Here is a 24,137-nt window from a genome sequence, read left to right on the forward strand (position 1 = left end):
AAGGTGGGGTAGGTAAGTTTGAGAAACCGGCTCAAGATCGCTAGAATTTGAAAATACACAACCGGAGAAAATCTGCCACTTCCTCACAGAGCCCCTCCTCCAACACACACGAACGCGCACATGACCAATGAGGGCACGAGATAAGTTTGTGCCCCGATGGGAGGCTGACAGGCAGGTAGGCCATCCAGTTACTTTAGCCGGGCCGGCTATCGGGATGTTAAGAGCATTCCATGGAATATAACAAAAAGTGTATCTCGAGCCGGTTTCTCAAACGTACCTACCCCACCTTTAACATTAACATCATGGTAACACCATGGCGACCGGCGGGACACCTGCAGCTGTACCGCTTGTAATTAGGTTCAACTATAAAAACTTCGAACAAAACGCCGGCGGCACCAACAAAAGGAGCGCACACTGCAAAGTCTGCAATATTAAAATCAAGGATGCTGGTGCAACAACGTCAAATTTCATCAGGCAATTGAAAACTCACCCGGAGAGGTCAGTCACATTAACGCATATGGACGGTTAGCAAACATGTTTAGCTCAGCATCAGCTATGTAATGTTAACTTAGCTTGCTACTAGCTTTGTAACTGAATATTTGAAAAGATGAGTGAATGTTTGCTTGTCACACTTGTTTGCGTTGAGTGGCGTTGACATCCAACTCTTGACATGACATAAAAAAGGTCGATAACGTTAATCATTACGTTCCGCTGCCACCATCTACTGGCTAACGTTAAACGTAGAAAAATACATAGTTACATACATAAATACATCTGTCGGTTTATAGGCAGGTTACAGGTTTATTGTTGACCACGTAACGTTAATGTTACAGGTTTATCAGGTTACCATTACACTGGGTTTGAGTGAGAGGATAGAGGAATATGTTTATTTATAGTAGACTTAAAAGATGTAATTAGAGACCCAGTGTAATTAAACAATACGGTTGCAGAGGTCACATTTTAACATTTTTGTCTACTGGCCAAATGGCTAGCCTAGTGAATGTTGAAATGTTACCAGCCACTCAATAGATTGGCATTGTTATGTTTGGCTGGTGCGTGCAACATACAGTACCAGCCACTTGCATGATTTACCAGCATTTGGCTGGTAAATGGTGTTAATGGTAGATATCTCTTTTGGAACAGGTCATGTTTTAATATCATCAGTTCAGTATATTTCAGATAATATTGCAGCAATAGTTTTTTAGTTGCAAATGGCACAGAACAAATGTTTACTTTTAAGTACTTTTAACACAGTTTCCCTGCGGGGGATTAATAAAGTATTTGTGATACTGATTTTTGATTCTGAAGTGTTTTGCTTATAAGTTGTTTGCATTTAGCTAAAGTGTGATGTTTTTCCTCATATTGCATTGCAATAGCCTGTTTAAAGTGATCATATAACAAACAACTAATCAGTACTGATACTGTATGCTAATAGATAGGAGTGATAATAATACAGTAAATGCTTTGAATTTCTTAGATATAGCTGTGCAGTATTCTTAACAGACTGGATAGCAGCAGACAATAGAAGGCTTATTACAACCAGAAGAGACATGAGACTTTTATTTTTTAGAGACTTGAGACTTGACTTGGACTCGTGACCAAAGACTTGAGACTTGATCAAGTCTCACCCCACAAAGACTTGAGACTTGACTTGGACTTGCAAAAAAAGACTTGTGAACATCTCTGCTGGACTCACACACAGACACACTCTCTCTTTCACTTTTCTGTGCCGGATTATGTGTTGGTAGAGCGACACACACACACACACTTTAGAAACACACCATGCATATGAAAGCTTTGTGTCTTTCTCTGGGTTTCTGTGTGTTTTCCGCCTGGCCGTCCTCAGAAATGTTGTGACATTTTTATTTGACTGCAGTGGCCTGAAGAGAGAGATGAGTTGAGTCACGGAGGTTTAAATATGAATATCTGAGACAAAAAACAGAGCAGAGTGATATTAATAGAGACTGAAAGACGCATATCTTTCACTCAAAGCTGCATTCAACAGTTTCCAAGCCACTACTAGAGGAGAGGAAAAACTACATTTCAAACTAAATGAACAATTGTAAATTCTTCACAACAAAAAACTCAAAATTGGATGATTTTTATAATGTTTTGTAGTATGAGGTTTGTACTAGTATTTTAAAAATACAGGAGTTTATTCTTTGATACATTACCTTGAAAAATACCAATATTACCGATACAGATAGCTTTTCATATCTTATATGTTATACTGATGTTTATTAGCATATTATCCCTATCAAATAAATAAATGTATTTATAACAAATAACCAAATCCAATGGAAGTTAATAATATGTATAAAGGTGATAAGCAGTCAGGATTAGGACATTGGTATTTAAACAACTTTAAGTATTCAGAAATAATATCCCAAAAAATGAAATTTTTGAAAACACTATTTAAGAGAAGACCAGAAAAATAATAAATGACAGGATAGAATTAGAAGAATTATACATCTTATTATATGTTTGATTACAAGCCTTGGTTTTTTCTAATCTGCTCCTGTTATAATTTGCATTTTCTTTCATTATCTTGATCAATTCAACATTTCCACAGCATAAATTTCAATCAACAAAATGTCATACTTCCCACTCAAAAACTGTTTTTCATTCTTTCCAATCATGTCTAATCAGTTTTTTTGCTCCGTGTCATTGAAACTCAACACTGTCTGTGTGGAGTGAGGGAGGTCTTACAGAATTTATGGTCATATTTAAGGAAGTACAGGATGCTAAAACACAAATTAAATGTTCTGTGCTTTGGTGGTGGGTACTGTTTAAATGTGTGACTGTAGATCTCAGTGTTGGGTCTGCTGGCTCAGTTCCTGTCTTTGGACCACCTCTCCACCATGCGGGTGCTGAAGACCCTCAGGGCCCTGCGTCCTCTCCGGGCCGCGTCCCGTCTCGCTGGTATCAGGGTAAGCTCCACCCGCCTCCTGCTTCCCCGGCGAGAAAATCAAGCTCTCAAGTGGTCGGGCTGAGCAGGCTGGAGACTCAACTTTGACCTAAGCTTCCAGTTTACCTGCTGCTGGAGAATAAACCTATTTTCAGATTCATTTTATGTAGGTTTTTGGGGCTTTGTTGCAGTCTCATATTTACAATTGTAACTTAGTTTTGATTTGGTTCTAGTGCAATCATTTTGAAACATTTTCTCAATAGCACCTAAATACCATTTTTTTTTCTTCTGTTGACTGGTTTGTAATGTTTCTCTAACTCAAAGCTTTACATTTAACATATTTAGAAAGTTGATGTTGAAACTTTTCCTGAAAAACACCTTAATCACAACTCCATTCATGCAATCACATAATGCTGTCTGAATAAAACTCCAATTTCTAGTTATTTTGCAAAGAAAAACAGGTTGTCCTTACATCCAAAACAGGGTTAAAATGTCAGTGGCTCCAAATACTTTTTAATCTGTGTAATTTCTCACCGAAAAACAAAGTAATCATCCCTTTCTTTTACAAAGTTTGAATACATTCAGTTTATTTGGACGTCAAAGAGGAATATTAACACATTTGTCCAATTTCTTTGTCTACACAGCTTCAATTTTCCTTTTTTTCACAGGTCATACCTCAATTTGTCATTAAAAAGGAGACTAACTCTATTTATTCCCTTTCCCGCAGGAGTTGGCTGATATTAAATCTAACACATGTTTTCTCCTCAAATCCACAGCTCTGACTTCCTCTCTGTCTTTATTAGAGTAGAAGTTAACCGTCCTGCTTCTGTCTTCTCCTCCTCCTGTCTTTCCCTCTGTCCTTATGTGTCTATCTGCTCTACCTTTATTCCCCCTATTTCTCTCCTGCAGGTGTCGTTGGTCAGTATGGTGGCCAACACTTTGGGTTACTCAGATTTCGCCGCCATCAAGTCCCTGCGGACTCTGCGCGCGCTGCGGCCCCTCAGAGCCCTCTCCAGATTTGAAGGCATGAGGGTAAGAGTCAGTATTAATAAAACTAACACACCTGGGCGTCCATTACTGCAAGGAAAGTATAAATATCATACATTTCCTGCAAAATGTTTGGTAAAATGTTGTTTGAGTATATAAAGTATACAAATATGAGATTATTAGATCATTATGCGATATCTCATACATTAATGTACAAGCAGGATTTTACTGTTGTATGTGGTTAAGGTGGAGCTTCTTTCATTATGGATTAATCTAAAAAGACTGTTTAATCTGTCAAATGGTGAAAGATTTGTCCAAACTTCCGCATTATAACACATTTCTTAAAACATTTGTACATTATTATTCATTATTCAATGGACAGGCTGCAAAGATTATTTAAATAAAAAATGGTTTCACATTCATTTTCTGATACCCAGGTGTGAGTTTTATCCTCTATCATCTCTTCCGTAGTATCATTGTTTCCTTCTCTCTGATTGGCTCATCTCGTTTCTTCCTGTCAGTGTTTCCGAGCTTCTTCTGCAGCTTCCTCTCTTTCAGAATAACCAGTATTTCATATTTGAATGCCTCAAAGAAGGCAATCTTCTCTGTTTGTTTCTGTCTCATCCATCAGTATTACTATATCTCAGAGTCAGTGTCCTGCAGGAAATGTACTTTTGATACATTGAAATGATACTATTTGTGAATATTTGTATATTTCTTAACTTTTAATATTTTATTTTGTGTGTCATGTATATAATGTTGCAAGCCTAGAGTATTTACTGCACCTCTGATAAAAAGAAATAACCTATGTTCCTTTATAGTTTACACTTGGATTCAAAGTTTTAAAATATCATGTGATTACAAAATGACTTTCAGTTTCATTTGAACTGCACCAGTACAAAGTATAAGTTGAAGCTAAGAGGTGAAATGTGAAAGGTGTGCAGGACGCTGACTCTGTGTTGCATGCTGGGAAATAAGTCTGAGCTTCCACTCTCCCATGATCGTGTCCTCTCCTCTTTGTTCGGTTAATACGATTAGCTCTGGTGTCATTTTGCAAAATGCTGTACTGCTCACTCAGCAGGGGATTCTGGGTGGAAGCAGTGCATTGTGGGCACAGTAAGGAGGTCTGGAGTGGCAGGTCGACTTTATTTTGTTGTGTTTAGTAACGACGTTAGCTGACTCAGCTCTCACTCTGAGCAGGCAGAAAAAGAGGAAGATTATTTCTCCCCAAAAATACAATAATATTAAAAAGAAAGTTTGTTCAGATTTGACCGAGCAAGGGAAGAGATCGAGTCCCTCAATATCTAAATGTTGCTTTGGAGCAGCTTTATGCAGTATTCCTTGTATAATTTTGTTTCATTTAGAGATAATATTGTATTATGAAATAAAACAATACATTAATAAATACATAACAAATAGAGTTGAGGAAGAAAGAAAAATATCTACATTTCCGAGATTTAAGTAATGAATTAACAATAGAAAACTTTTCCACAAAATATTTTTGTTTACAAGAAAGAGATATCCAAAGTCATTTTGGATATCTCTTAGTATCACTCCATAAATCACAAAATACTGCGATCCAAACCACACGACACAAGAGTTAGTCAAATAAATGTTTTTATGTCTGAATAATGTCAGAATAAGGTATGTTCCCAAGCTTTAGTTACAATTTAAAATCTGACATTCCAACTTTAAAGCTTGTATAAAGTCAACCTCAAAGACATAAATCAGAAAACACATTACTCTCCAACCTGACTCCGCCCTACTACATCACTACTTTAAAATGTTTTGCTACATATTGGACATATTGTTTCAGCTGCACTTTTATGTGCAATAATCTCAAATAGTCAATGTGTGTGTGAGACAGTGTCTTGTGTGTGTGACGGTGTTTTTGGCCCGCAGGTGGTGGTGAACGCTCTGATCGGGGCGATCCCCTCCATCATGAACGTGCTGCTCGTTTGCCTCATCTTCTGGCTCATCTTCAGCATCATGGGCGTCAACCTGTTCGCCGGCAAGTTCGGACGCTGCGTCAACCGCACGGGTCACATCTACGAGTCGGCCTTCATCAACAACAAGTCCGAGTGCAAGGCGCTCAACGACACCTCGCTCTACTACTGGACCAAGGTCAAGGTCAACTTCGACAACGTGGGGGCGGGGTACCTGGCGCTGCTGCAAGTGGTGAGGAAATGTGATTTATCGCTCTTTATCATGTCGCTGAAGCTTTTATCCAAAGCGCCTAACAACAGTGAACCATGAAGAAACAAAAAAAGAACAGCAAGATTTTGGCAAGAACATTCGCTGTTAATCAGTCCAACCATTTTATTTATTTTAAGATTTCTATTTTTGTTCTGTGTTAGGGGAAAAAAAGTAAATATTTTTTTCATATTTATATTTAATATGACTTTTTCCTCATTTTTTCAAAGCAAGTTTTAACTTATTCGTGGGTATATATGACAACATAGTGGTGAGAGTTGAGTATTTCCAGTTTACTTTTAACTTTATACTAAACAATATGTAAAAGTTAGATATTGTACTTGTAAAGTAAAAACTGTGTATCTCCAGATTTGTTCATTTTGATTTTGTTGCAAAATCGAGTTATTTTAATTAGACTAAATATCTAATAATACATAATATAAACAGAGAAAATAGAAAACTGTCAATGGTTTTTTCTTACATGATTCATTCGCTGCATTTTAAGTTGCGTTCAGGCACTTTAATCACCTGCAGGGCTTAATTTGCAGCGTGGGCTGAGACTGAAACACAGACATGAACACTGCTGAACACACTGTTCTCTTGAACACACCTCATGTACAGTTCTGAGGCACTTGTACTTTACCAGAGTATTTCCATTTCCTGTGTCTTCAATCTTCTATTACTTCTGCTCGACTACATCTCAAAGGTCAATATTGTAGTTTTGACTGCACTAGTTATTTTTCAGATTGAGATCATTAATACAAAATGAAAGAATTAGTGAATACAATAAAGTTAGCCATTACTATACAAGTAATTAAAATGAGCTCAACCTATTATTTGATATTCTGGTATTCCCAAAAAAAAAGAAATAATTATTGCAATAATACAAATAATAACAATAATAATGAAAAATAACCATTATGTACTTACATAACACTTATAAAGGCATGCCTTTTACTGAGTATTGCTACACTGTAGTATTACTTCTTATACTTAAGTTTAAAATGTTAGTACTGGCTGCAGATGAAGATAATTCGGTCGTCCAAAATTATTTAAAAAGCGTCTGTTTGAAATAAAGAGCAGAGAAAACCCTGCTCAACAACTCGAGTTCAAATGAAATCTGAGTGTATCCGTGGGAGGATTGACTTTTCTCCTCCCCTCCTCACCCTCTTTTCTTTCCTTCCATCCATTTGCTGTCTTCATCTTAATTTCCCTCCCACACCTGTTCTTATCGCTCTGACTTTTCCACGTCTCCCTCCCTCTCTTTCTCTTTGTCTCCATTTGTCGTGTTAGATTTCAGTTACTTCCTCTGGCTTCTCTCGTCCTTCTTTGTTACATTTTTTTATTCCACTTTATGTTTCTAAATTGAACATGTATTTATAAAAGAGAGCATACCCATTAGTTTTCTTTTCCTACGGTATTTTTGTTGGGAAGTCATGTAAAATGAAATACAATACAGTTTGAAAGACACTTGCATGTACATATAAATACATTCAATTAAAATATATTGTGAGATATAGCCAAAATGAATAAATAAATACATTTAATAAATAAATAAATACAATATCCATCCATCCATCCATCCATCTTCTCCCGCTTATCCGTGGTCGGGTCGCGGGGGTAGCAGTTCCAGCAGAGAGCCCCAAACTTTCTTTTCCCTGGCGACATCAACCAGCTCTGACTGGGGGATCCCAAGGCGCTCCCAGGCCAGCGAAGAGATATAATCCCTCCACCTGGTCCTAGGTCTACCCCTTGGTCTCTTCCCAGCTGGACGTGCCTGGAACACCTCCCTAGGGCCTCGCCCAGGTGGCATCCTAACTAGGTGCCCGAACCACCTCAACTAGCTCCTTTCGACGCGAAGGAGGAGCGGCTCAACTCCGAGTCCCTCCCTGATGACCGAACTTCTCACCTTATCCCTAAGGGAGACACCAGCCACCCTGCGGAGAAAACCCATCTCGGCCGCTTGTATCCGCGATCTCGTTCTTTCGGTCATGACCCATCCTTCATGACCATAGGTGAGGGTAGGAACGAAAATGGCCCGGTAGACAGAGAGCTTTGCCTTCTGGCTCAGCTCCCTTTTCGTCACAACGGTGCGGTAAAGCGACTGCAGTACCGCTCCCGCTGCTCCGATTCTCCGGCCCATCTCACGCTCCATTGTTCCCTCACTCGAGAACAAGACCCCGAGATACTTAAACTCCTTCACTTGGGGTAAGGACTCATTCCCTACTTGGAGTGGACAGTCCATCGGTTTCATGGCCTCAGATTTGGAGGTGCTGATCCTCATCCCAGCCGCTTCACACTCGGTTGCGAACCGATCCAGTGAGTGCTGAAGGTCGCAGACCGAGGAAGCCATCAGAACCACATCATCTGCAAAAAGCAGTGGTGCAATCCTTAGTCCACCGAACTGCAGACCCCCTCCCCCATGACTACGCCTCGAAATCCGATCCATGTATATTACAAACAGGATTGGTGACAAAGCGCAGCCCTGGCGGAGGCCAACCCTCACCGGAAATGGGTCCGACTTACTTCCGAGGACTCGGACACAGCTCTCGCTTTGGGAGTACAGAGATTGGATGGCCCTGAGTAGAGACCCCCTCACCCCATACTTCCGCAGCACCTCCCACAGTAACTCCCTGGGAACTCGGTCATACGCCTTCTCCAAGTCCACAAAACACATGTAGACCGGATAAGCGTACTCCCAGGCCCCCTCCAGGATCCTTGCGAGAGTAAAAAGCTGATCCGTCGTTCCACGACCAGGACGAAATCCACATTGTTCCTCCTCAATCTGAGGTTCGACAATCGGCCTGACCCTCCTTTCGAGTACCTTAGAGTAAACTTTCCCGGGGAGGCTGAGTAGTGTGATGCCTCTGTAATTGGCACACACCCTCTGATCCCCCTTTTTTAAAAAGGGGAACCACCACCCCGGTCTGCCACTCCTTCGGTACTGTTTCCGACTTCCACGCAACGTTGATGAGACGTGTCAACCATGACAGTCCCTCAACACCCAGAGCCTTCAGCATTTCCGGGCGGATCTCATCCACCCCCGGGGCTTTGCCACTGTGGAGTTGTTTGACGACCTCAGTGACCTCCCCCCGGGAGATTGGTGTTGATCCCCCGTCATACTCCAGCTCTGCCTCTAACATAGAGGGCAGAGTTGTCGGGTTCAGGAGTTCCTCAAAGTGTTCCTTCCAACGCCCTAACACTCCATCAGTTGAGGTCAACAACGTCCCATCCTTACAGTGCACAGCTTGGATGGTTCCCTGCTTCCCCCTCCTGAGGTGTCAGACAGTTTTCCAGAACAAATTTGGTGCCTCCCGAAAGTCAATACAATATGCAAAAAGTTATTAATAATAATAATAGAAAAAAGCAATTATGATAAATTACTTCCTTTTTTTTAAATCCAAGAAATACCTTTCAAATGTAAATAATAAATAAATAAATATGCTTTTGTTTGTTTAATGCAGAAGAGAATGCAGGACTTTGACTTAATATTTGGTACTACTTATGGATGTTCACTTAACTTTCTTATGTTTGATCCTTCGTTATTGATCCTCTTTAAATATATACTCTAACGTATTGCTTGAATTTATTTTCCTTTGTGATTCTCAGTTTCTTTCTGTATTTCCAACCTACCCGCTCCCCTCCTCGTCCATTTCTTGCTTTGACTCACATCATCATCATCTGTTATCAAGCAGAGCATGGACAAAGCCACTAAAAGAAGGCAATGCAACTTCTCCTCCTCTTTCCATCTCTCTTTGCTTCCTTTCCTTCCTTTTCTCCCCCTCTCTCTGTCGCCCACGTTGGCGTCCTGAGAGCCTCCAATCAATCAGCGTCTGAGAGGGTTTTATTTTTAGAGCGACTGCAGCCAAGTGGGAGGGAAACAGAGAGATGGAGGGAGGAAAGAACACATGGAGAAACATTATTTTAACTGCAGATGGAAAGAAATAAACAATGGTGTAAGGGTGTAAGGAGTGGGGAGTTAGGGAGAACAAGTCAGAACATTTACATCTGAACAAGGGACAAAGGTACAAAAGTAAAAAGGGAATGTAGATATGATGAAGTGTCAAATATTTGTTAGAGAAAAAGAAAACCGATAAATCATCCCCATCTCTTAGTTTCGTGAGTTTTTCTTTTTTTTGTATAGCTGTGTTTAAAAAAAGAAATATTCTGCCCTTTCTGTAACATTTGTACTGTATTATTTTGAAATTCAAATGATTTACGATATTACCTAATCAAATTAATCATTTTATTTAAAAAATAAAAACATTGGGAAGAATAAGGAAAAATAGACAAATGTTCTTTATTTATTTTGGATTTATTAACATATAAAGACAGAAGTAATAAAAAAAGTAAATGTATAAGAAAATCATTTTAAATATATATTTTTGACATTGGTGATGTAGCAATAAATAAAGTGCTGATGTCAACGAAAATGTAATTTAAAAAATGAGGATATCAAGGAGAAATAAACCTGAGAGTTGCCAAGGCAACATGTCGCTCTCATCGTGTTTGGCTGGTCGCTCGGCAACAGTTGGCGGGAGCAACCCCTCCATCAGCATCTGGAAATAACTCCACGCTGCAAAAAATAAATATAAAGAGAAAATAAGAAAACAGGAAAAGAAATGCAGGGTGAGAGGATTTATAGACATCGGTGACTCTGAAATATCCAATTAGTGCTGTCAACTCTATTTTGACTAATTCTAATCGTTTTATTGACAGGACCATTATGACACACAGTAGTGCCAAAGCACCATTTAAACAGACACCTATACATAGACCTATGGGTTAAACCGTTGTCCATCAAAAGAATGAAGGTGTTTTCTTTTCACCTTTTTTTTCTTTTTCTTTTTTAAATGAAAGCATAAATTCAACAAAAAAACACTTACATAACTTTTGAATATTGTGCAGGAGACAACATTGCTTAGAGTGATCATGAAGTTTTAAACTAAATATTCTTTTTTTTGTTTAATCACTTACACATTGATATGATGATATTCATAGACATATTCGTAGTGCACTGCAACATGTTGTCTATGTGTAGGTCCTGCATTCAACATTTCACTTAAAAGCAATTTCAGAAATAAATCTTGTGGAGTAGAAATATATAAAGTAGCAAAACATGAAAATACTTAAGGAGAGTACAAGTATCTTAAAGCTGTCCTGAAGTATATGTCAGTATTTACCTGAAACAGTCTCCAGGTCCGTAAAAAATAAAAGAGCTGGTCATCTTTTACAGCGTACAGCCTTTCTCTCACATCCCACTGAACATAATAACAACAGGTGGTAACCGTGGCGATGGGCTGGTTTCAGGTGTGATTGATGGACAGCCCGCCCCCCTCAGAATAAAGTGTCTCTGAGGAAGGAAGTCCATTTAAGGGCGTGTTGATCCTTCATTGATAAACAACAACGTCCCCGTTTCCATAGCGGCTAATTTCCTGCTAAAAGGAGGGAGTGGCTTTTATTCACTATCTCACTTTAAGTGCAGGAAGTGTGCAGCACGTCGTCTTGGTGACGGAGGAGCAGAGAAACTCACATTTTACACAGAGAGGCAGAAAATCCTGCAGTAGCAAGTTACTGCAGGAATATTATACAAAAGGGCTGAAATGAACACTATATGGACAAAATAATGTGGACACCTTTATGTTCATCCTTCTTTCCCATAAAAAACATTTATATGATAGATGCACAATTAACAGTGTAATTGTAATGTGTCTAATTCATATGTATTATCTTTTTTGAATGACAAATCACCACTGCTGGCACTATTTGTATTTCTTTCTTTTTGTGTGTTTATTCTCAAGGCAACCTTCAAAGGCTGGATGGATATCATGTATGCAGCGGTGGATTCACGAGCTGTAAGTCTAAGATTCTTCATTTGAATTTGTTTGTACAATTGTGAGGTTGTATTCTCATGTCATCATACTGCGTGTGTCTGTTATGTGATTTTTTTGCCTGTTTTTAATATAAAATGATCTGTAAATAAAAACTCATAATATATTAAAAGACTATAATTTCAGAAAATTACAAAACAGTGGAATAAAAACATGGAAAAAATATATACATAAAAAGACAAGATGTGGGGAAATAAAGCTTGTGAATTTAAATATTTTTCATTTTTAACATAATGCTGTTGAAGAATAACTAAACTATAATAAAGATGGCATGATTTTAGTTGAGGTGAAAACATTTAAAATAAGACGGAAAGTAATTAATTTAAAGCTGAAATGGTATGACTATTAAAGGTCAACATGATGTTTAGAAGGGTGTGTATTCCTTTTATTAAATGATGTTATTCCCTGTCAGGTGGAGGAGCAGCCCATCAAAGAGATCAATCTGTACATGTACCTTTACTTCGTCATCTTCATCATCTTCGGCTCCTTCTTCACCCTCAACCTCTTCATTGGAGTCATCATTGACAACTTCAACCAGCAGAAACGAAAGATGAGTACCACAGAGGGAAAACTAAAATAATACTCGTAAAAAAGCATAATAAATAATACACAGACATGTTTTCACACCGAAGAACTGATGCTTTTTATATGAACATGAAATGCATATTTCTTTTAAATATTGATCATATTTTAGAACGGACTGAACTATTGTGACAATACCAATGGACCACATATAAATATATCTGTGCACAAAAATATAAACGCATCACTCTTGTTTTTGCTCCCATTTTTCACATGGTTAAATGTAATAGCTAAGACTTCTCATATGCAGGCAAAAGACTTATTTTTCTCGAAGTAACTATGGTCACTAATTTAGGCCACTTTTTAGAGTGCCTTTTATTTTGAAGAGCCCCAAGCACACAGGCTTGATAATCGTAGAAATACAAAGGGCTTTACTTGCACATGTTTCTTGATTTACCATTTCAGTCATTTAAGATCTGTTTTCATTCATCATGGGATGATAAGACAATGTTTTGAGGCAAATAGTTTCTGTAAAATAACAGTTTTTGCTGTTTGTCTCTTCACTTAGGAGGACAGGACATCTTCATGACGGAGGAGCAGAAGAAATATTATAACGCCATGAAGAAACTCGGCTCCAAAAAACCACAGAAACCCATCCCCAGACCTACGGTACCCACACACAGTTTACTGTCTTTATTTTAAAGACACGTCCTAATTAGAGGAAGTTAAGAATAAAGGCTTGTCTCAGCCAATGATGCATAAGAAAAATATATTTAAAAAAAAAAGCTAAACAATCGGTTTTTCTGTGCAGAACTCTGTGCAGGGCTTCTTCTTCGACCTGGCGGGGAAGCAGGCCTTCGACATCATCATCATGGTGCTGATCCTCTTCAACATGATCACCATGATGGTGGAGACGGACGAGCAGTCCCCACAAATGGAGTACATCCTGAACAAAATCAACCTGGCCTTCATCATCGTCTTCACCTTCGAGTGCTTCGTCAAGATTGTGGCGCTGCGCTGCTACTTCTTCACCGTCGGCTGGAACATCTTCGACTTCGTGGTCGTCATCCTCTCCATCGTCGGTGAGGAAAAACTGAGTATCCAGGGGCAACAATCTCTGGAAATGGAGTATTATTAGCATGGGAAAATATTTTCTACATAACATTAGATTAGAATTACTTTATTGTATCCAAGCTGGGAAATAGTTTTGTTACAGCAGCATGTTGACAATGCATTGCACAAAAGTGCATAATACAATTAACCTGTTAAGCCCCGAGCCTGTTTTTCAGGTCTCAGGCTCGAAAATGACATTCCCAGAACAAATGACCATATCTTCCCTTCTAAAAGGGTTAAGTTAATAATCTTTTTTCTGAAAGCAAGGTTACATCTGTGAGTTGGATGTAGAAGTGTCAGAATCAATATAGATGTTTTTATTTTAAAGTAAATTCAGATTGAACACAGTAAAAAAAATGTAAATGATTGTCCTGATAAGTACTTATAGTGAAAAAAACAAACACCCTTGAATGATGGGATGGTAGACTAAAAGCTTTAGGAATCAAAACTACAATATATAATAAGTACCCTGTATCAAGATTGATGCAAAAAAAAGTGAAATTTGACCTTTTTAGAGAGATTTAGCAAAAAAATACCACTTCTGGGGTCATTTGGGTGGATTTGACCTATCTCTGGCCCCCCTTGCTCGATTTTGCTGATTGACATCTCTTTATAACCGTCAGAGCCAATGGAATCGAGGGGAACTCCCACATACTCCTTATTTGGTAATGTGTGTGAGTGAGAATGCCGCATAGCCAAAACCGGAAGCTGCGATAACTCTGGTGACTACCATTAGCAGCTAACTTTTACTCTCCGATTTTTACATAAAAATGGAATTATGGATTATAAATAAAAAATAATATTCTACAGAAACATTATCAACCTGTGGATTAACCGATTCAGCCGCGTTTTTTCTCGTTTTAATGCCATTGAACAAGTCTTTTGATCAGATTGACAGCTAAAGTGAGACGATCTCCCGTAAAAGCTCCGTAAAGGTACGTGTTGTGATGTCTGAGTTAGCTTCCCCTGTCGCGAGTTCGGATCACTTAGTGATGATACTATACCTAAATAATCTGTGGAACCTCAGTTTTAATCGGATATCTTGTATGTGCAGCTACGATAAGTAATAAGGGTATCTTTTATCTTGAGTTCTGTGCCAAAGTGCGTTAGCATTTTTCGCTCAGGGGTCATGCTTCTTATGAGACTTGTGTTTTGTATCATCAGTTAGCAGAGATTATTCCCGTTAATCTGGTATAACACATTAATAGGTTCTTAAATATTAAGATCCCCTGAGACACAGTGTTGTGAAAAAAAAAAGTACCTGCCGAGGGGGATCTTGGGGCTTAACAGGTTAAGTACAAATTAAAATAACCAGTAAATATATACATATCAACAGCCAGAGACATATAAAGAAATACATATTTATTTGTATATATTTAAATTCAATAATGAAGGCACATAAGGCACATCCACAGGGGCAATGTGGTTGTGAAAAAATTAAAAGTGCACAAAAGAAAATATTTTCATGTCTGTGAAACATAGCAAATACATTATGGTTAATACAGTTATTGTTTCCTTCATTTGTACACTGACTAAAACAGACAGGAAATAAAACGGATAGAACGGAACTGGTTGGAAACACATTCTACAAAATATTCAATTCTAAGTAATAATAGTAAAATAACAAAATTATATCACAAATAATAGTCAAACAGCCTAGGAAATGTGTATTAATCAATCAAATTAAAGTTAATAATATATCCCCAATATCACAAATGTCCCATTTGTCTCAGAGGGGTTTACAGTTTATACAGTATACGTCACCCTCTGTCAATAGACCCTCTATTTATGCTTAGAAAATTGTACTGCAGTACACTTATACAGTAATAATAATTAGTAATTATATTATTATTTTTATTTCACAGTAAAATATCTGAATACTTCCTCCACCACTGTATATATAGAGCACAACGCACCTGTGTGTGTGCGTGTGTGTGTGCATGTGTGTGAGTCTGCCTCAGAATCATCTGGCAGCTAAGTGTCCATCCGCTGGCCTTGATGTTTCCCTGCACCATGCACCAAGGTCCTGTGTGCTCATAACACACACACGCTTCAAACACACATGATACACACACCTACCTAAGCAGGTCATTTAGCTATCAGTGTTGTGACAGGTGTGTGTGTGTGTGTGTGTGTGTGTGTGTGTGTGTGTGTGTGTGTGTGTGTGTGTGTGTGTGTGTGTGTGTGTGTGTGTGTGTGTGTGTGTGTGTGTGTGTGTGTGTGTGTGTGTGTGTGTGTGTGTGTGTGTGTGTGTGTGTGTGTGTGTGTGTGGTGTGTGTGTGTGTGTGTGTGTGTGTGTGTCCGTGTCCGTGTGTGTCCGAGGGAGGTGAAGGTAACAGCAGCAATCAGACCTGCCAGAGGGTGCTCCCTGTGGGCAAATCAAACGTGATTGACCTGTTAAACCTGTGTGTGTGTGTGTGTGAGGGAGGGAGGGAGGTGTCAGGAGGGGGGGCTGATGTACGGCACGATGGTGATTCCCTCTCGACTCCCCCCCGCTCATCACCCATAACTCAGCAGGGGAGACGGGGGAAAGATGGAGGCATGGGGGGGTCTGTTTTATCACTCCGGGGTAACAGGGAGGAGACGGATGAGTTACGGTGTTTGACTCGCCGTTAGTGCGCAGACACAGCTCATTTCTCCACATCCAATCACTCACGCTGTAATCATAAAGACGGAAACATCTGAACGGAGAGCTTTTAGATGATGTAACTCACAGAAATGTCCTCAAATAAAAGAAGATCAACTAATAGTCCTCAGCCAATCGATTTCAGCCCATTTAGTTCCTCCTGTGCGTCTCTGCAGATACACATCCTGCAAAAGACCCTTTAAAAGTCATATTTAAGGACTATTTTACTCCTAAAAGATAATTTGTCACAATCACACTCTCCATGATACCTTAAATTCTTGAAGAAAACTTTTATTGCATTATTGAAGAATCACAAAATGTCTTGATGAATTGAATGCAAAACTGTATGCAAACATCTGTTTACACACGCTTACACAACTCATGCAGTATAATCCAAGTCTCATTCATCCAGCTGAATGCCAAACATAAAATGTAGTTATTTATTCCTTTTTCTGTTTTTCAGGTATCGTTCTTGCGGACATCATTGAGAAGTACTTTGTGTCACCAACGCTGTTCCGAGTGATCCGGTTGGCCCGTATCGGACGTGTTCTGCGGCTCATCCGAGGCGCTAAGGGCATCCGGACGTTATTGTTTGCCCTCATGATGTCCCTCCCTGCGCTCTTCAACATCGGGCTCCTCCTCTTCCTTGTTATGTTCATCTACGCCATTTTTGGCATGGCGAACTTTGCCTACGTGAAGCGCCAGTCAGGCATCGATGATATGTTCAACTTCGAGACATTTGGGAACAGCATGATCTGTTTGTTCCAGATCACCACCTCCGCGGGGTGGGACAGCCTCCTGAGCCCCATCCTCAACAACTCGCCCGAGGAGTGCAACGCCAGCATCCCCCACACGGGCACCACCGTGAAGGGTAACTGCGGCAACCCATCGGTGGGCATCACCTTTTTCGTCACCTACATCATCATCTCCTTCCTCATCGTGGTGAACATGTACATCGCCATCATCCTGGAGAACTTCAGCGTGGCCACGGAGGAGAGCACGGAGCCGCTGAGCGAGGACGACTTTGAGATGTTCTATGAAGTTTGGGAGAAGTTCGACACCGAGGCCACGCAGTTCATCGAATATGCCAAGTTGTCCGATTTTGCAGACACGCTGTCAGAGCCTCTGCGCATCAGCAAGCCTAATAAGATCAAACTAATCTCTATGGACCTTCCCATGGTCAGCGGGGATAAGATCCACTGCCTGGACATCCTCTTTGCATTCACAAAGCGCGTCCTGGGCGAGTCAGGCGAGATGGACGCCCTAAAGCAGCAGATGGAGGAGAAGTTCATGATGGCAAACCCATCCAAGATCTCCTACGAACCGATAACAACGACTTTGAGGCGAAAACAGGAAGACGTGTCGGCCGCCGTGATCCAAAGGTGCTACCGGAGGCACCTGATTCGGCGGCAGCTGAAGGCCGCCTCTTACTTATACCGCCAGATCACGACACCTCGGCACGCGGGGGGTGAAGCAGAAGAAGGAAGCGAGGGGGTGTTGGTGGACGACGCACCTGAGAAAGAAGGGTTGATTGCCACCATGATGAGGGAAAACTATGGCTCGAGTTTATTAGCAATGGAGTGCTCTGAGACTATTTCCGCAACCTCCTCCCCGCCATCCTACGACAGTGTGACGCGAGCCACATCGGAGATATTTCACCCGCTCGCCGCCAAGACAGAAACTATTGCCATTGACACCCTGGACAGCGAACCAAGCGAACGATTACCGTCGTTGGACAGACAGCAGGACACCGTACCATAGCGCGAAGCAAATTGCAAAAAAATCCTAGTTTTGGGTTCGTCCTTTGTTTACTGAATGTACCATAGCTGAGAAACGCTGAGGAAGGCGGCAAAAAGGGGAGCTAGGAGGAGTTGCTTAAAAGAACAAAGAGGAATATTTACTACCTTTTAATGTTATTTCCTGTTCCCTGTGGAGATTCCTGGGCTCATTTTGGGAGTTTCTCAAAGGGAACTGCAAAGACGGAGAGGAAAACCCTGTCTGCCTTTGTTGGAGTAAAAGACACAAGATCCCTTCTTGGATCATTCAACTAAAGTCGAGGGTTCGCAAAACAATGACTGACCTTTGACCTCAGCTACAACTATATCAGATGTATCCATCATTTATTGGCCTGGGGGGGTTTGTGCATTCCCGCAGTTGATCAATATTCTCAGATTATGCCTGGTCGTAGGAGGGGCGGTGTTCCTGGTGGTGTTTCTCGAAACGTTCTGACTGACTGAGACTCGAGAGGAGGGAAAACAATGAATTTTAACAAATGTTTTCGTAGTAAAAAGTATAACTTTGTTGATGTTACCAGTCTTTTAATAGCGGTACGATTATTACTATTTTTTATATTTTTTAGAGTAAGTTGACCATAAAAAGCAGTATCTCTCTTGGATTGGCACTAGCCTTGAGAGAGTGGCTGAACTACCACTTTGTAATAGACGAGAGGAGAGGGTGCGGTCAGGATAAAAACTAAAACCTGAAAAGCAACTTCATCAGTTTTTTGTTCTGAGTTTTTTGCACTATAAGTTTACATGTGCTGTCACTTTAGCACACCTGGGCAAAGACACATTGAAAAGGGACCAGGGGTGTATTTATTTTTCCTCTGAAAACCTTTGAGATAACACCAAAACAAAATGAATACAAGTGCACAATGAGATTTTCAACACACTCTTGGACTCTTGCAACATGTGTTTTGCCCTGGTGGTGAACATCTTCTTTTCTGTCCGTTTTTACGCCGCTGGGTGATTTTTCGAAAAGTCCTTCTGAAACTTTACGAACAGAAAACTCATATTCCAGCTGCATTATTACACTGCATGAGAAAATAAATAAAGTTTACTGACTTGTAGTCAAAGCTAATCTATGACGTTGGATTTGGCTAGAATACAATTGTCCGTTATGTTGTCAAAAGTTGAGTAAAATGCCATTAAACCCTTTATCAATTTAATTTATTCTTATGCACCTTTATCAAAAATATATAATTGATCAGGCTTTGCTAAAGAAAAATGCTAATTGATTTATGACAGACATTCATATCATAACACCTCAGGTTGATTTCACTTTTTCATTTCAAAGTGGGGTAAATAATGTTAAATGTAGTTAAAAGGACCAGACTTTTGGTTTGAGACAAGCTTGGCGAAGATGCCAATAATACAAAATAAGTTTAAGCCTGCAACAAACCTTCAGTCTTTGCATTTTACCAACTGAACAAAGAGATATATTCATGCAAGAATATATTACAAAATACACGTCAGGCTTTTTAATTCCACAAATAACGTTTTTCCTCTCAGTGGATTAATGCTACTGTAAGAACTATACAACGACTTTTTTGACAAATCACCCACTATCATTATCTATCCTATCTGGTTTGGGTTTGGATCGGCCAAACACAAGATCTTAAGCCAAAGTCTCGAGGCTAAATGAGCTAAAGATGTTTGAGGTGTCGACCAGCCATGACCAGATTGTGATCAACTCAGCACATTTTACATGTTTAATTTATGAAAAGCTTCATCATTTTTGCATTAGATCAGTCACCAGTGTCGTGGAAAAACGTTGTCTTTGAAACACAAACCTATGCAGCTACTATTTGTATTATATGTTTCAAAATATTAGTCAGAAACAATTGAGCTATTTCAGATTGAAATCCAGACAAGGAGCAACTTTCCTATTACTTTACAAGCTCAATCTTGCTTAGACCAAAAGTTATAGTTACTGTCATTGGATAACTGAGAATGAACAACAAATGCTCAAGACTCAGTGCCATAACTTTGTTCCAAAGCCCCATTATTCCAAACCCCAATTGTTCGAAAAATGTCCTGTTGACATGACCGGAGACCCATTTGTAAAGAGCCCAGAATCCCAAAAATAGAGACGCATTTTTTAGAAATAGAAATAGGATTTTGTAAATGCTCCATTGGAAAAACAGGCCATTGGGAAAATGTGCCATGAGGAAAATAGCCAGGGTTTGTCTGTGTTAAACCAAAATATACCTAGGAGTCATTTAAAGATGGCCGCTGCTGAGCAAGTTTTCCAGAACACTGATGTGACGGCGCTTGAAGCTTTTATGTTTCCTCTAAATTCTACGAAGAGTTTCTTTTCAGAAGCGAAGGAACAAATTGATAAACTCGGATTCATATTTAGACTTTATTCACAAGTTTCATTTGTTATTAAAAAAAAAAAAAATGTATGCACGGTTTTACAAATGATCTTTCCTGGGGCAGGTCAACCCAGAGTAGGCCTACAGTTGTATATACAGTATACATATTTTAGCGTAAAAATGATCGATATCAAAGTGATATCCCATTTTGAAAAGAGACTCTTCTATTCAAATCACCTTGTTATTTATTTATTTATTGAGTTTTTTTCAGATTGATTGCTTTATTTTATTTAAGATTTTTTAATTATTTTGGCACGCTTTAGCTGCATCCAGAAAGATTTCGAGCGAGACAGCTCTTTATCCATTTTGCACAGAGAAACAAAAAGAAAGGGGGGGGGATAATGGCGCGTCTAGCAATAATGGTTTGCCGATACCCTTTCAAGTGGAAAACATTTGACTTCACTGAAGTTTTCTCACTGTATGAATCTGAGGAGTAATGATTGCCACAAAAACACGATGTACACACAGGTGCATACAGTGTCACCAGGCCGATGTGAAGCAGTGTTTGCGCTTGTTTTTATTAAGATGAAGTGTCAAAGTGTGTGTGTACAGTCTGCTTTGATCTCAATATTTCGAACAACCTCTCTCTCTCTGTCTCTGTTGTCGTGGTCACCCGAGGGATATTTACTAAGCGCTTTACTAGACTTTAGAAAAGTAACAAAAAAAAACAAAAAAAATCAGTTTTACTGGCACCGTCTGGACTCTATTTCTACTAGATTCTATTGAGAATAGACAACCATATAAACTAGGTAAATACTTAAGACACTGCTGAACTCTGCTGTGAGGCGTATTTCAGGTTGCAGTTGTGCTGAAGGGCTTTTCAGTAGCAATAGACCCAGAGTGTGCCTGCTACATATGACCCCACACCCCAAGCCATGCTCTCATTGGTTGACTGATAAAGTGCTTGATTGGCAGACTGGTTGAGGCTTTGATTTCTTGACTGGCAGACTGAGTGATTATTTGACTGGTCGGTTGGCTGATTTATGAAATTATTCTTATGCTTTTTGATATTGAACGAGGTTCGTCCCCCTCTATCACCGCTGTGACTCTTCCTCGTAAAGTTGTCCAACAAACAGCACAGAGAGCTGATTGGCTGATTTGGTTCTCTATTTTTTACTTAAAGGTCAAAAAGCTTCAGATTTGCTAAAGACTACAGGAAAAAAAAGTGCATTTTGCCCCTTTTTTTTGGATTTAGGGGATTTTTTCTCGCAGTACTGTGAGGGGCCAATGGTGGAAATTGGCAGCTTAAAAGAGTACTTATTTATTTATCAGTTACTCACCTAGTTTCATTTTAATGCATGGAAGAAAGTTTTGCTTTTCTCACATCCTAACACGAACAAAGTTGTGTGGAATTGAAGTGTTGTGGCCAAGTTCAGCAACTTCCAAACTTTCTTAAACACATGCATTTGAACTTAAATCTTGCTATTCAAAAACACTTCTGCACAGACAGTCTAATGCACAGACTTGCAGCGACCTTGCACAACATAAAACACAAGTTGAAGAAGAGTTTCAAATGATAAGATTTAAGTAAAATGCCTGTTTTGGGGAAATAGTGAGCATATAACGGGATTAATAAGACCTGGATAATAATACAGTCCTGAAGTGTTTGCAAGTTTGTAAACATATGCTAAAGATTTGCTTTTGTTAAACCTGGACTTGATCTATTTCCATTTCCCGTTGAGGCATGTGGGAAAAGCAACGTTTTTTCAAGTATTAATCGTAACACACGTTGAGTAACTGATTAAAATGGTCATTTTAAGGTTAAACTGTTCCACTCTATCTCACAATGTCACTTCTTAAGCAACAGCAGAGGAACAAAATGCACAACGTTGGCCTCCCAGTGTAACTTTAGTGAATCTGGAACTCTAGACTCTGGTTTGCACTGAGCACAAAAACACAGTCAACATTTACTGTCAGTATCAGGGCAGTACGTGGTACAACATCAGCTCTCCGTACATGAACTGCACTCTGACGACTCACTACTGGCGGGAAAAACCTTCAAAATAACCCCCGACATGTCACTGTCACTTTACTTTCTGTTGCGATTTGGACGAATTAAAGCAAAAAACTCTTATTTTGGAGGAAAACTGCCACCTTTGCTCTGAGCTTCGGGTCGGTCCATGTGGTGCTACCAAGGGGTTCGGAAGAGTCCAAATTAAGATTGGAGGGGGGGGGGGGGGGAGTGTTAAAACACAAACTGAGAATCTGCCTTCTTTTACCCGTTTCAAAACCAAAAGCTGCTTTGTCACCTTCAAAATAAAACGATCTGCGGAATCAACACGGAGGAAATGCACAGAAAACAAGTTTCATTGTTCATTATTATTACTATTGTTACTATAAACTGTGTGATAAATGCAATACAACAGTTATGTAAACAGGCAGTGAGTGATGCTGTATCTAATTTACAGAATGAGGATAATAACGATGATGTTTTTACTGTTTTTCGTCGTCATTAATTTGCTTTTTTCCAAGCGTTCTCTCACTGCTTATTAACCACGTCGCCCCGTTTACACTGAGCTGGTTTCACAACAGTTGTTCAAATCTCTCTGGCTTCATATCAGTTCCACAGAAACCTCATATCTCAAGAAAGATGCCTTTTTTCAGATTATGTCAAATGTTACCGCTCCTGACACCTCGTGAATTGTCCTTATTCCAGCAAGAAAATTGGGGAAATTCATCAAAAATGTCTACAAAAAGCGAATGGAAAAATATAAAAAGTTGGAGATAAGAGGTTTCTAGAAACAAACGGTTTGCTGTGGTTTTTGCTGAAAATGCAGATGCACATTATATTTGGAGGATGAAAACCTTGTAAATCAAATAATAATTCAATTCTCCATCACTGAGAACTGAATGCTTAAAAAAAAAGTATATTTCCAAAACAAGTTACTAGGTTTTCCTCCGACCTCTCGCTCTGCAGCCGTTGTTAAAGTTGTGTGAAACCTCAGTGTAAAGAGGGCGGACGCCGTGCCTCAGTGACCCCACCTTGGTGTTTTAGAGACAATAATAATAACTACAATGATTATGATATGAATATATATATATATATATATATATATATATATATATATACTTTTTAGTACTTTGAGTTGAAATACTTTTTAGTATTTTGCAAATACATGTCTCTGTATATAAAAAACAAAAGCCTCCTGTAATAAATGAGAACAAAATTTAATACTGAAACTGTTGTGATGGCTTTATTTTTAAGGGTTAAAGTGTGATCAAAATCACTAAACATGGTACGACTTGTTGTTTGAAACTAAATCTGAAGGATGACCTAAACTGCTTCACCTGACAGTTACTTTTCAGATTACAGTTTTAAACGAAAGCCGTTTATCTGAATTTGAACGTTTGTGATTCACTGAAGATTTTCCTAGATCTTAAGCTAAATAAACTTTATCTGTAAGAAAAATATATATTTTCTGAAATGTGAACAAATAAATTGTTAAATATGTGAAAATGATTCGTTATATGTGAAAATGTCCCAAAAAGACGTGTTAATTAAAGGATAGACATGGGACGAATGTAAAAAACAAAAATGTCAACAAACTATCCCTTATAAACTATCCGAAAAATGCTATCTAAGAAAAGGTTGGTAAGACATTGTCACAAAGCTGAAAACAGGGCTGTCTTTCTGAGAAACTCTGGAAAAGTGGATTCTTTTGAGATTTGACACTGCAGGTACAAAGGGAATCTTCCGGATATCTCATGTTAGGTAAAAGGGGTTTTAGCTAAATAAATTAT

General features: G+C 39.2%; 1 protein-coding gene across 1 annotated transcript in view; it reads left to right on the plus strand.

The window, feature by feature from the left end:
* Positions 1-23,446, plus strand: part of LOC117544673 (sodium channel protein type 4 subunit alpha-like) — a 145,055-nt gene extending 121,609 nt beyond the window's left edge. Inside the window, 8 exon segments of the mRNA XM_034213940.1 lie at positions 2,808-2,930; positions 3,818-3,940; positions 5,798-6,073; positions 11,890-11,943; positions 12,392-12,529; positions 13,066-13,170; positions 13,313-13,583; positions 16,704-23,446. Of these exon segments, the coding sequence (XP_034069831.1) occupies positions 2,808-2,930; positions 3,818-3,940; positions 5,798-6,073; positions 11,890-11,943; positions 12,392-12,529; positions 13,066-13,170; positions 13,313-13,583; positions 16,704-18,001 (2,388 nt within the window). The 3' untranslated portion in view covers positions 18,002-23,446.
* The last annotated feature ends 691 nt before the right edge of the window (positions 23,447-24,137 follow it).

Source organism: Gymnodraco acuticeps, unplaced genomic scaffold, assembly GCF_902827175.1.
Source record: "Gymnodraco acuticeps unplaced genomic scaffold, fGymAcu1.1, whole genome shotgun sequence".
Lineage (NCBI taxonomy): Eukaryota > Metazoa > Chordata > Actinopteri > Perciformes > Bathydraconidae > Gymnodraco > Gymnodraco acuticeps.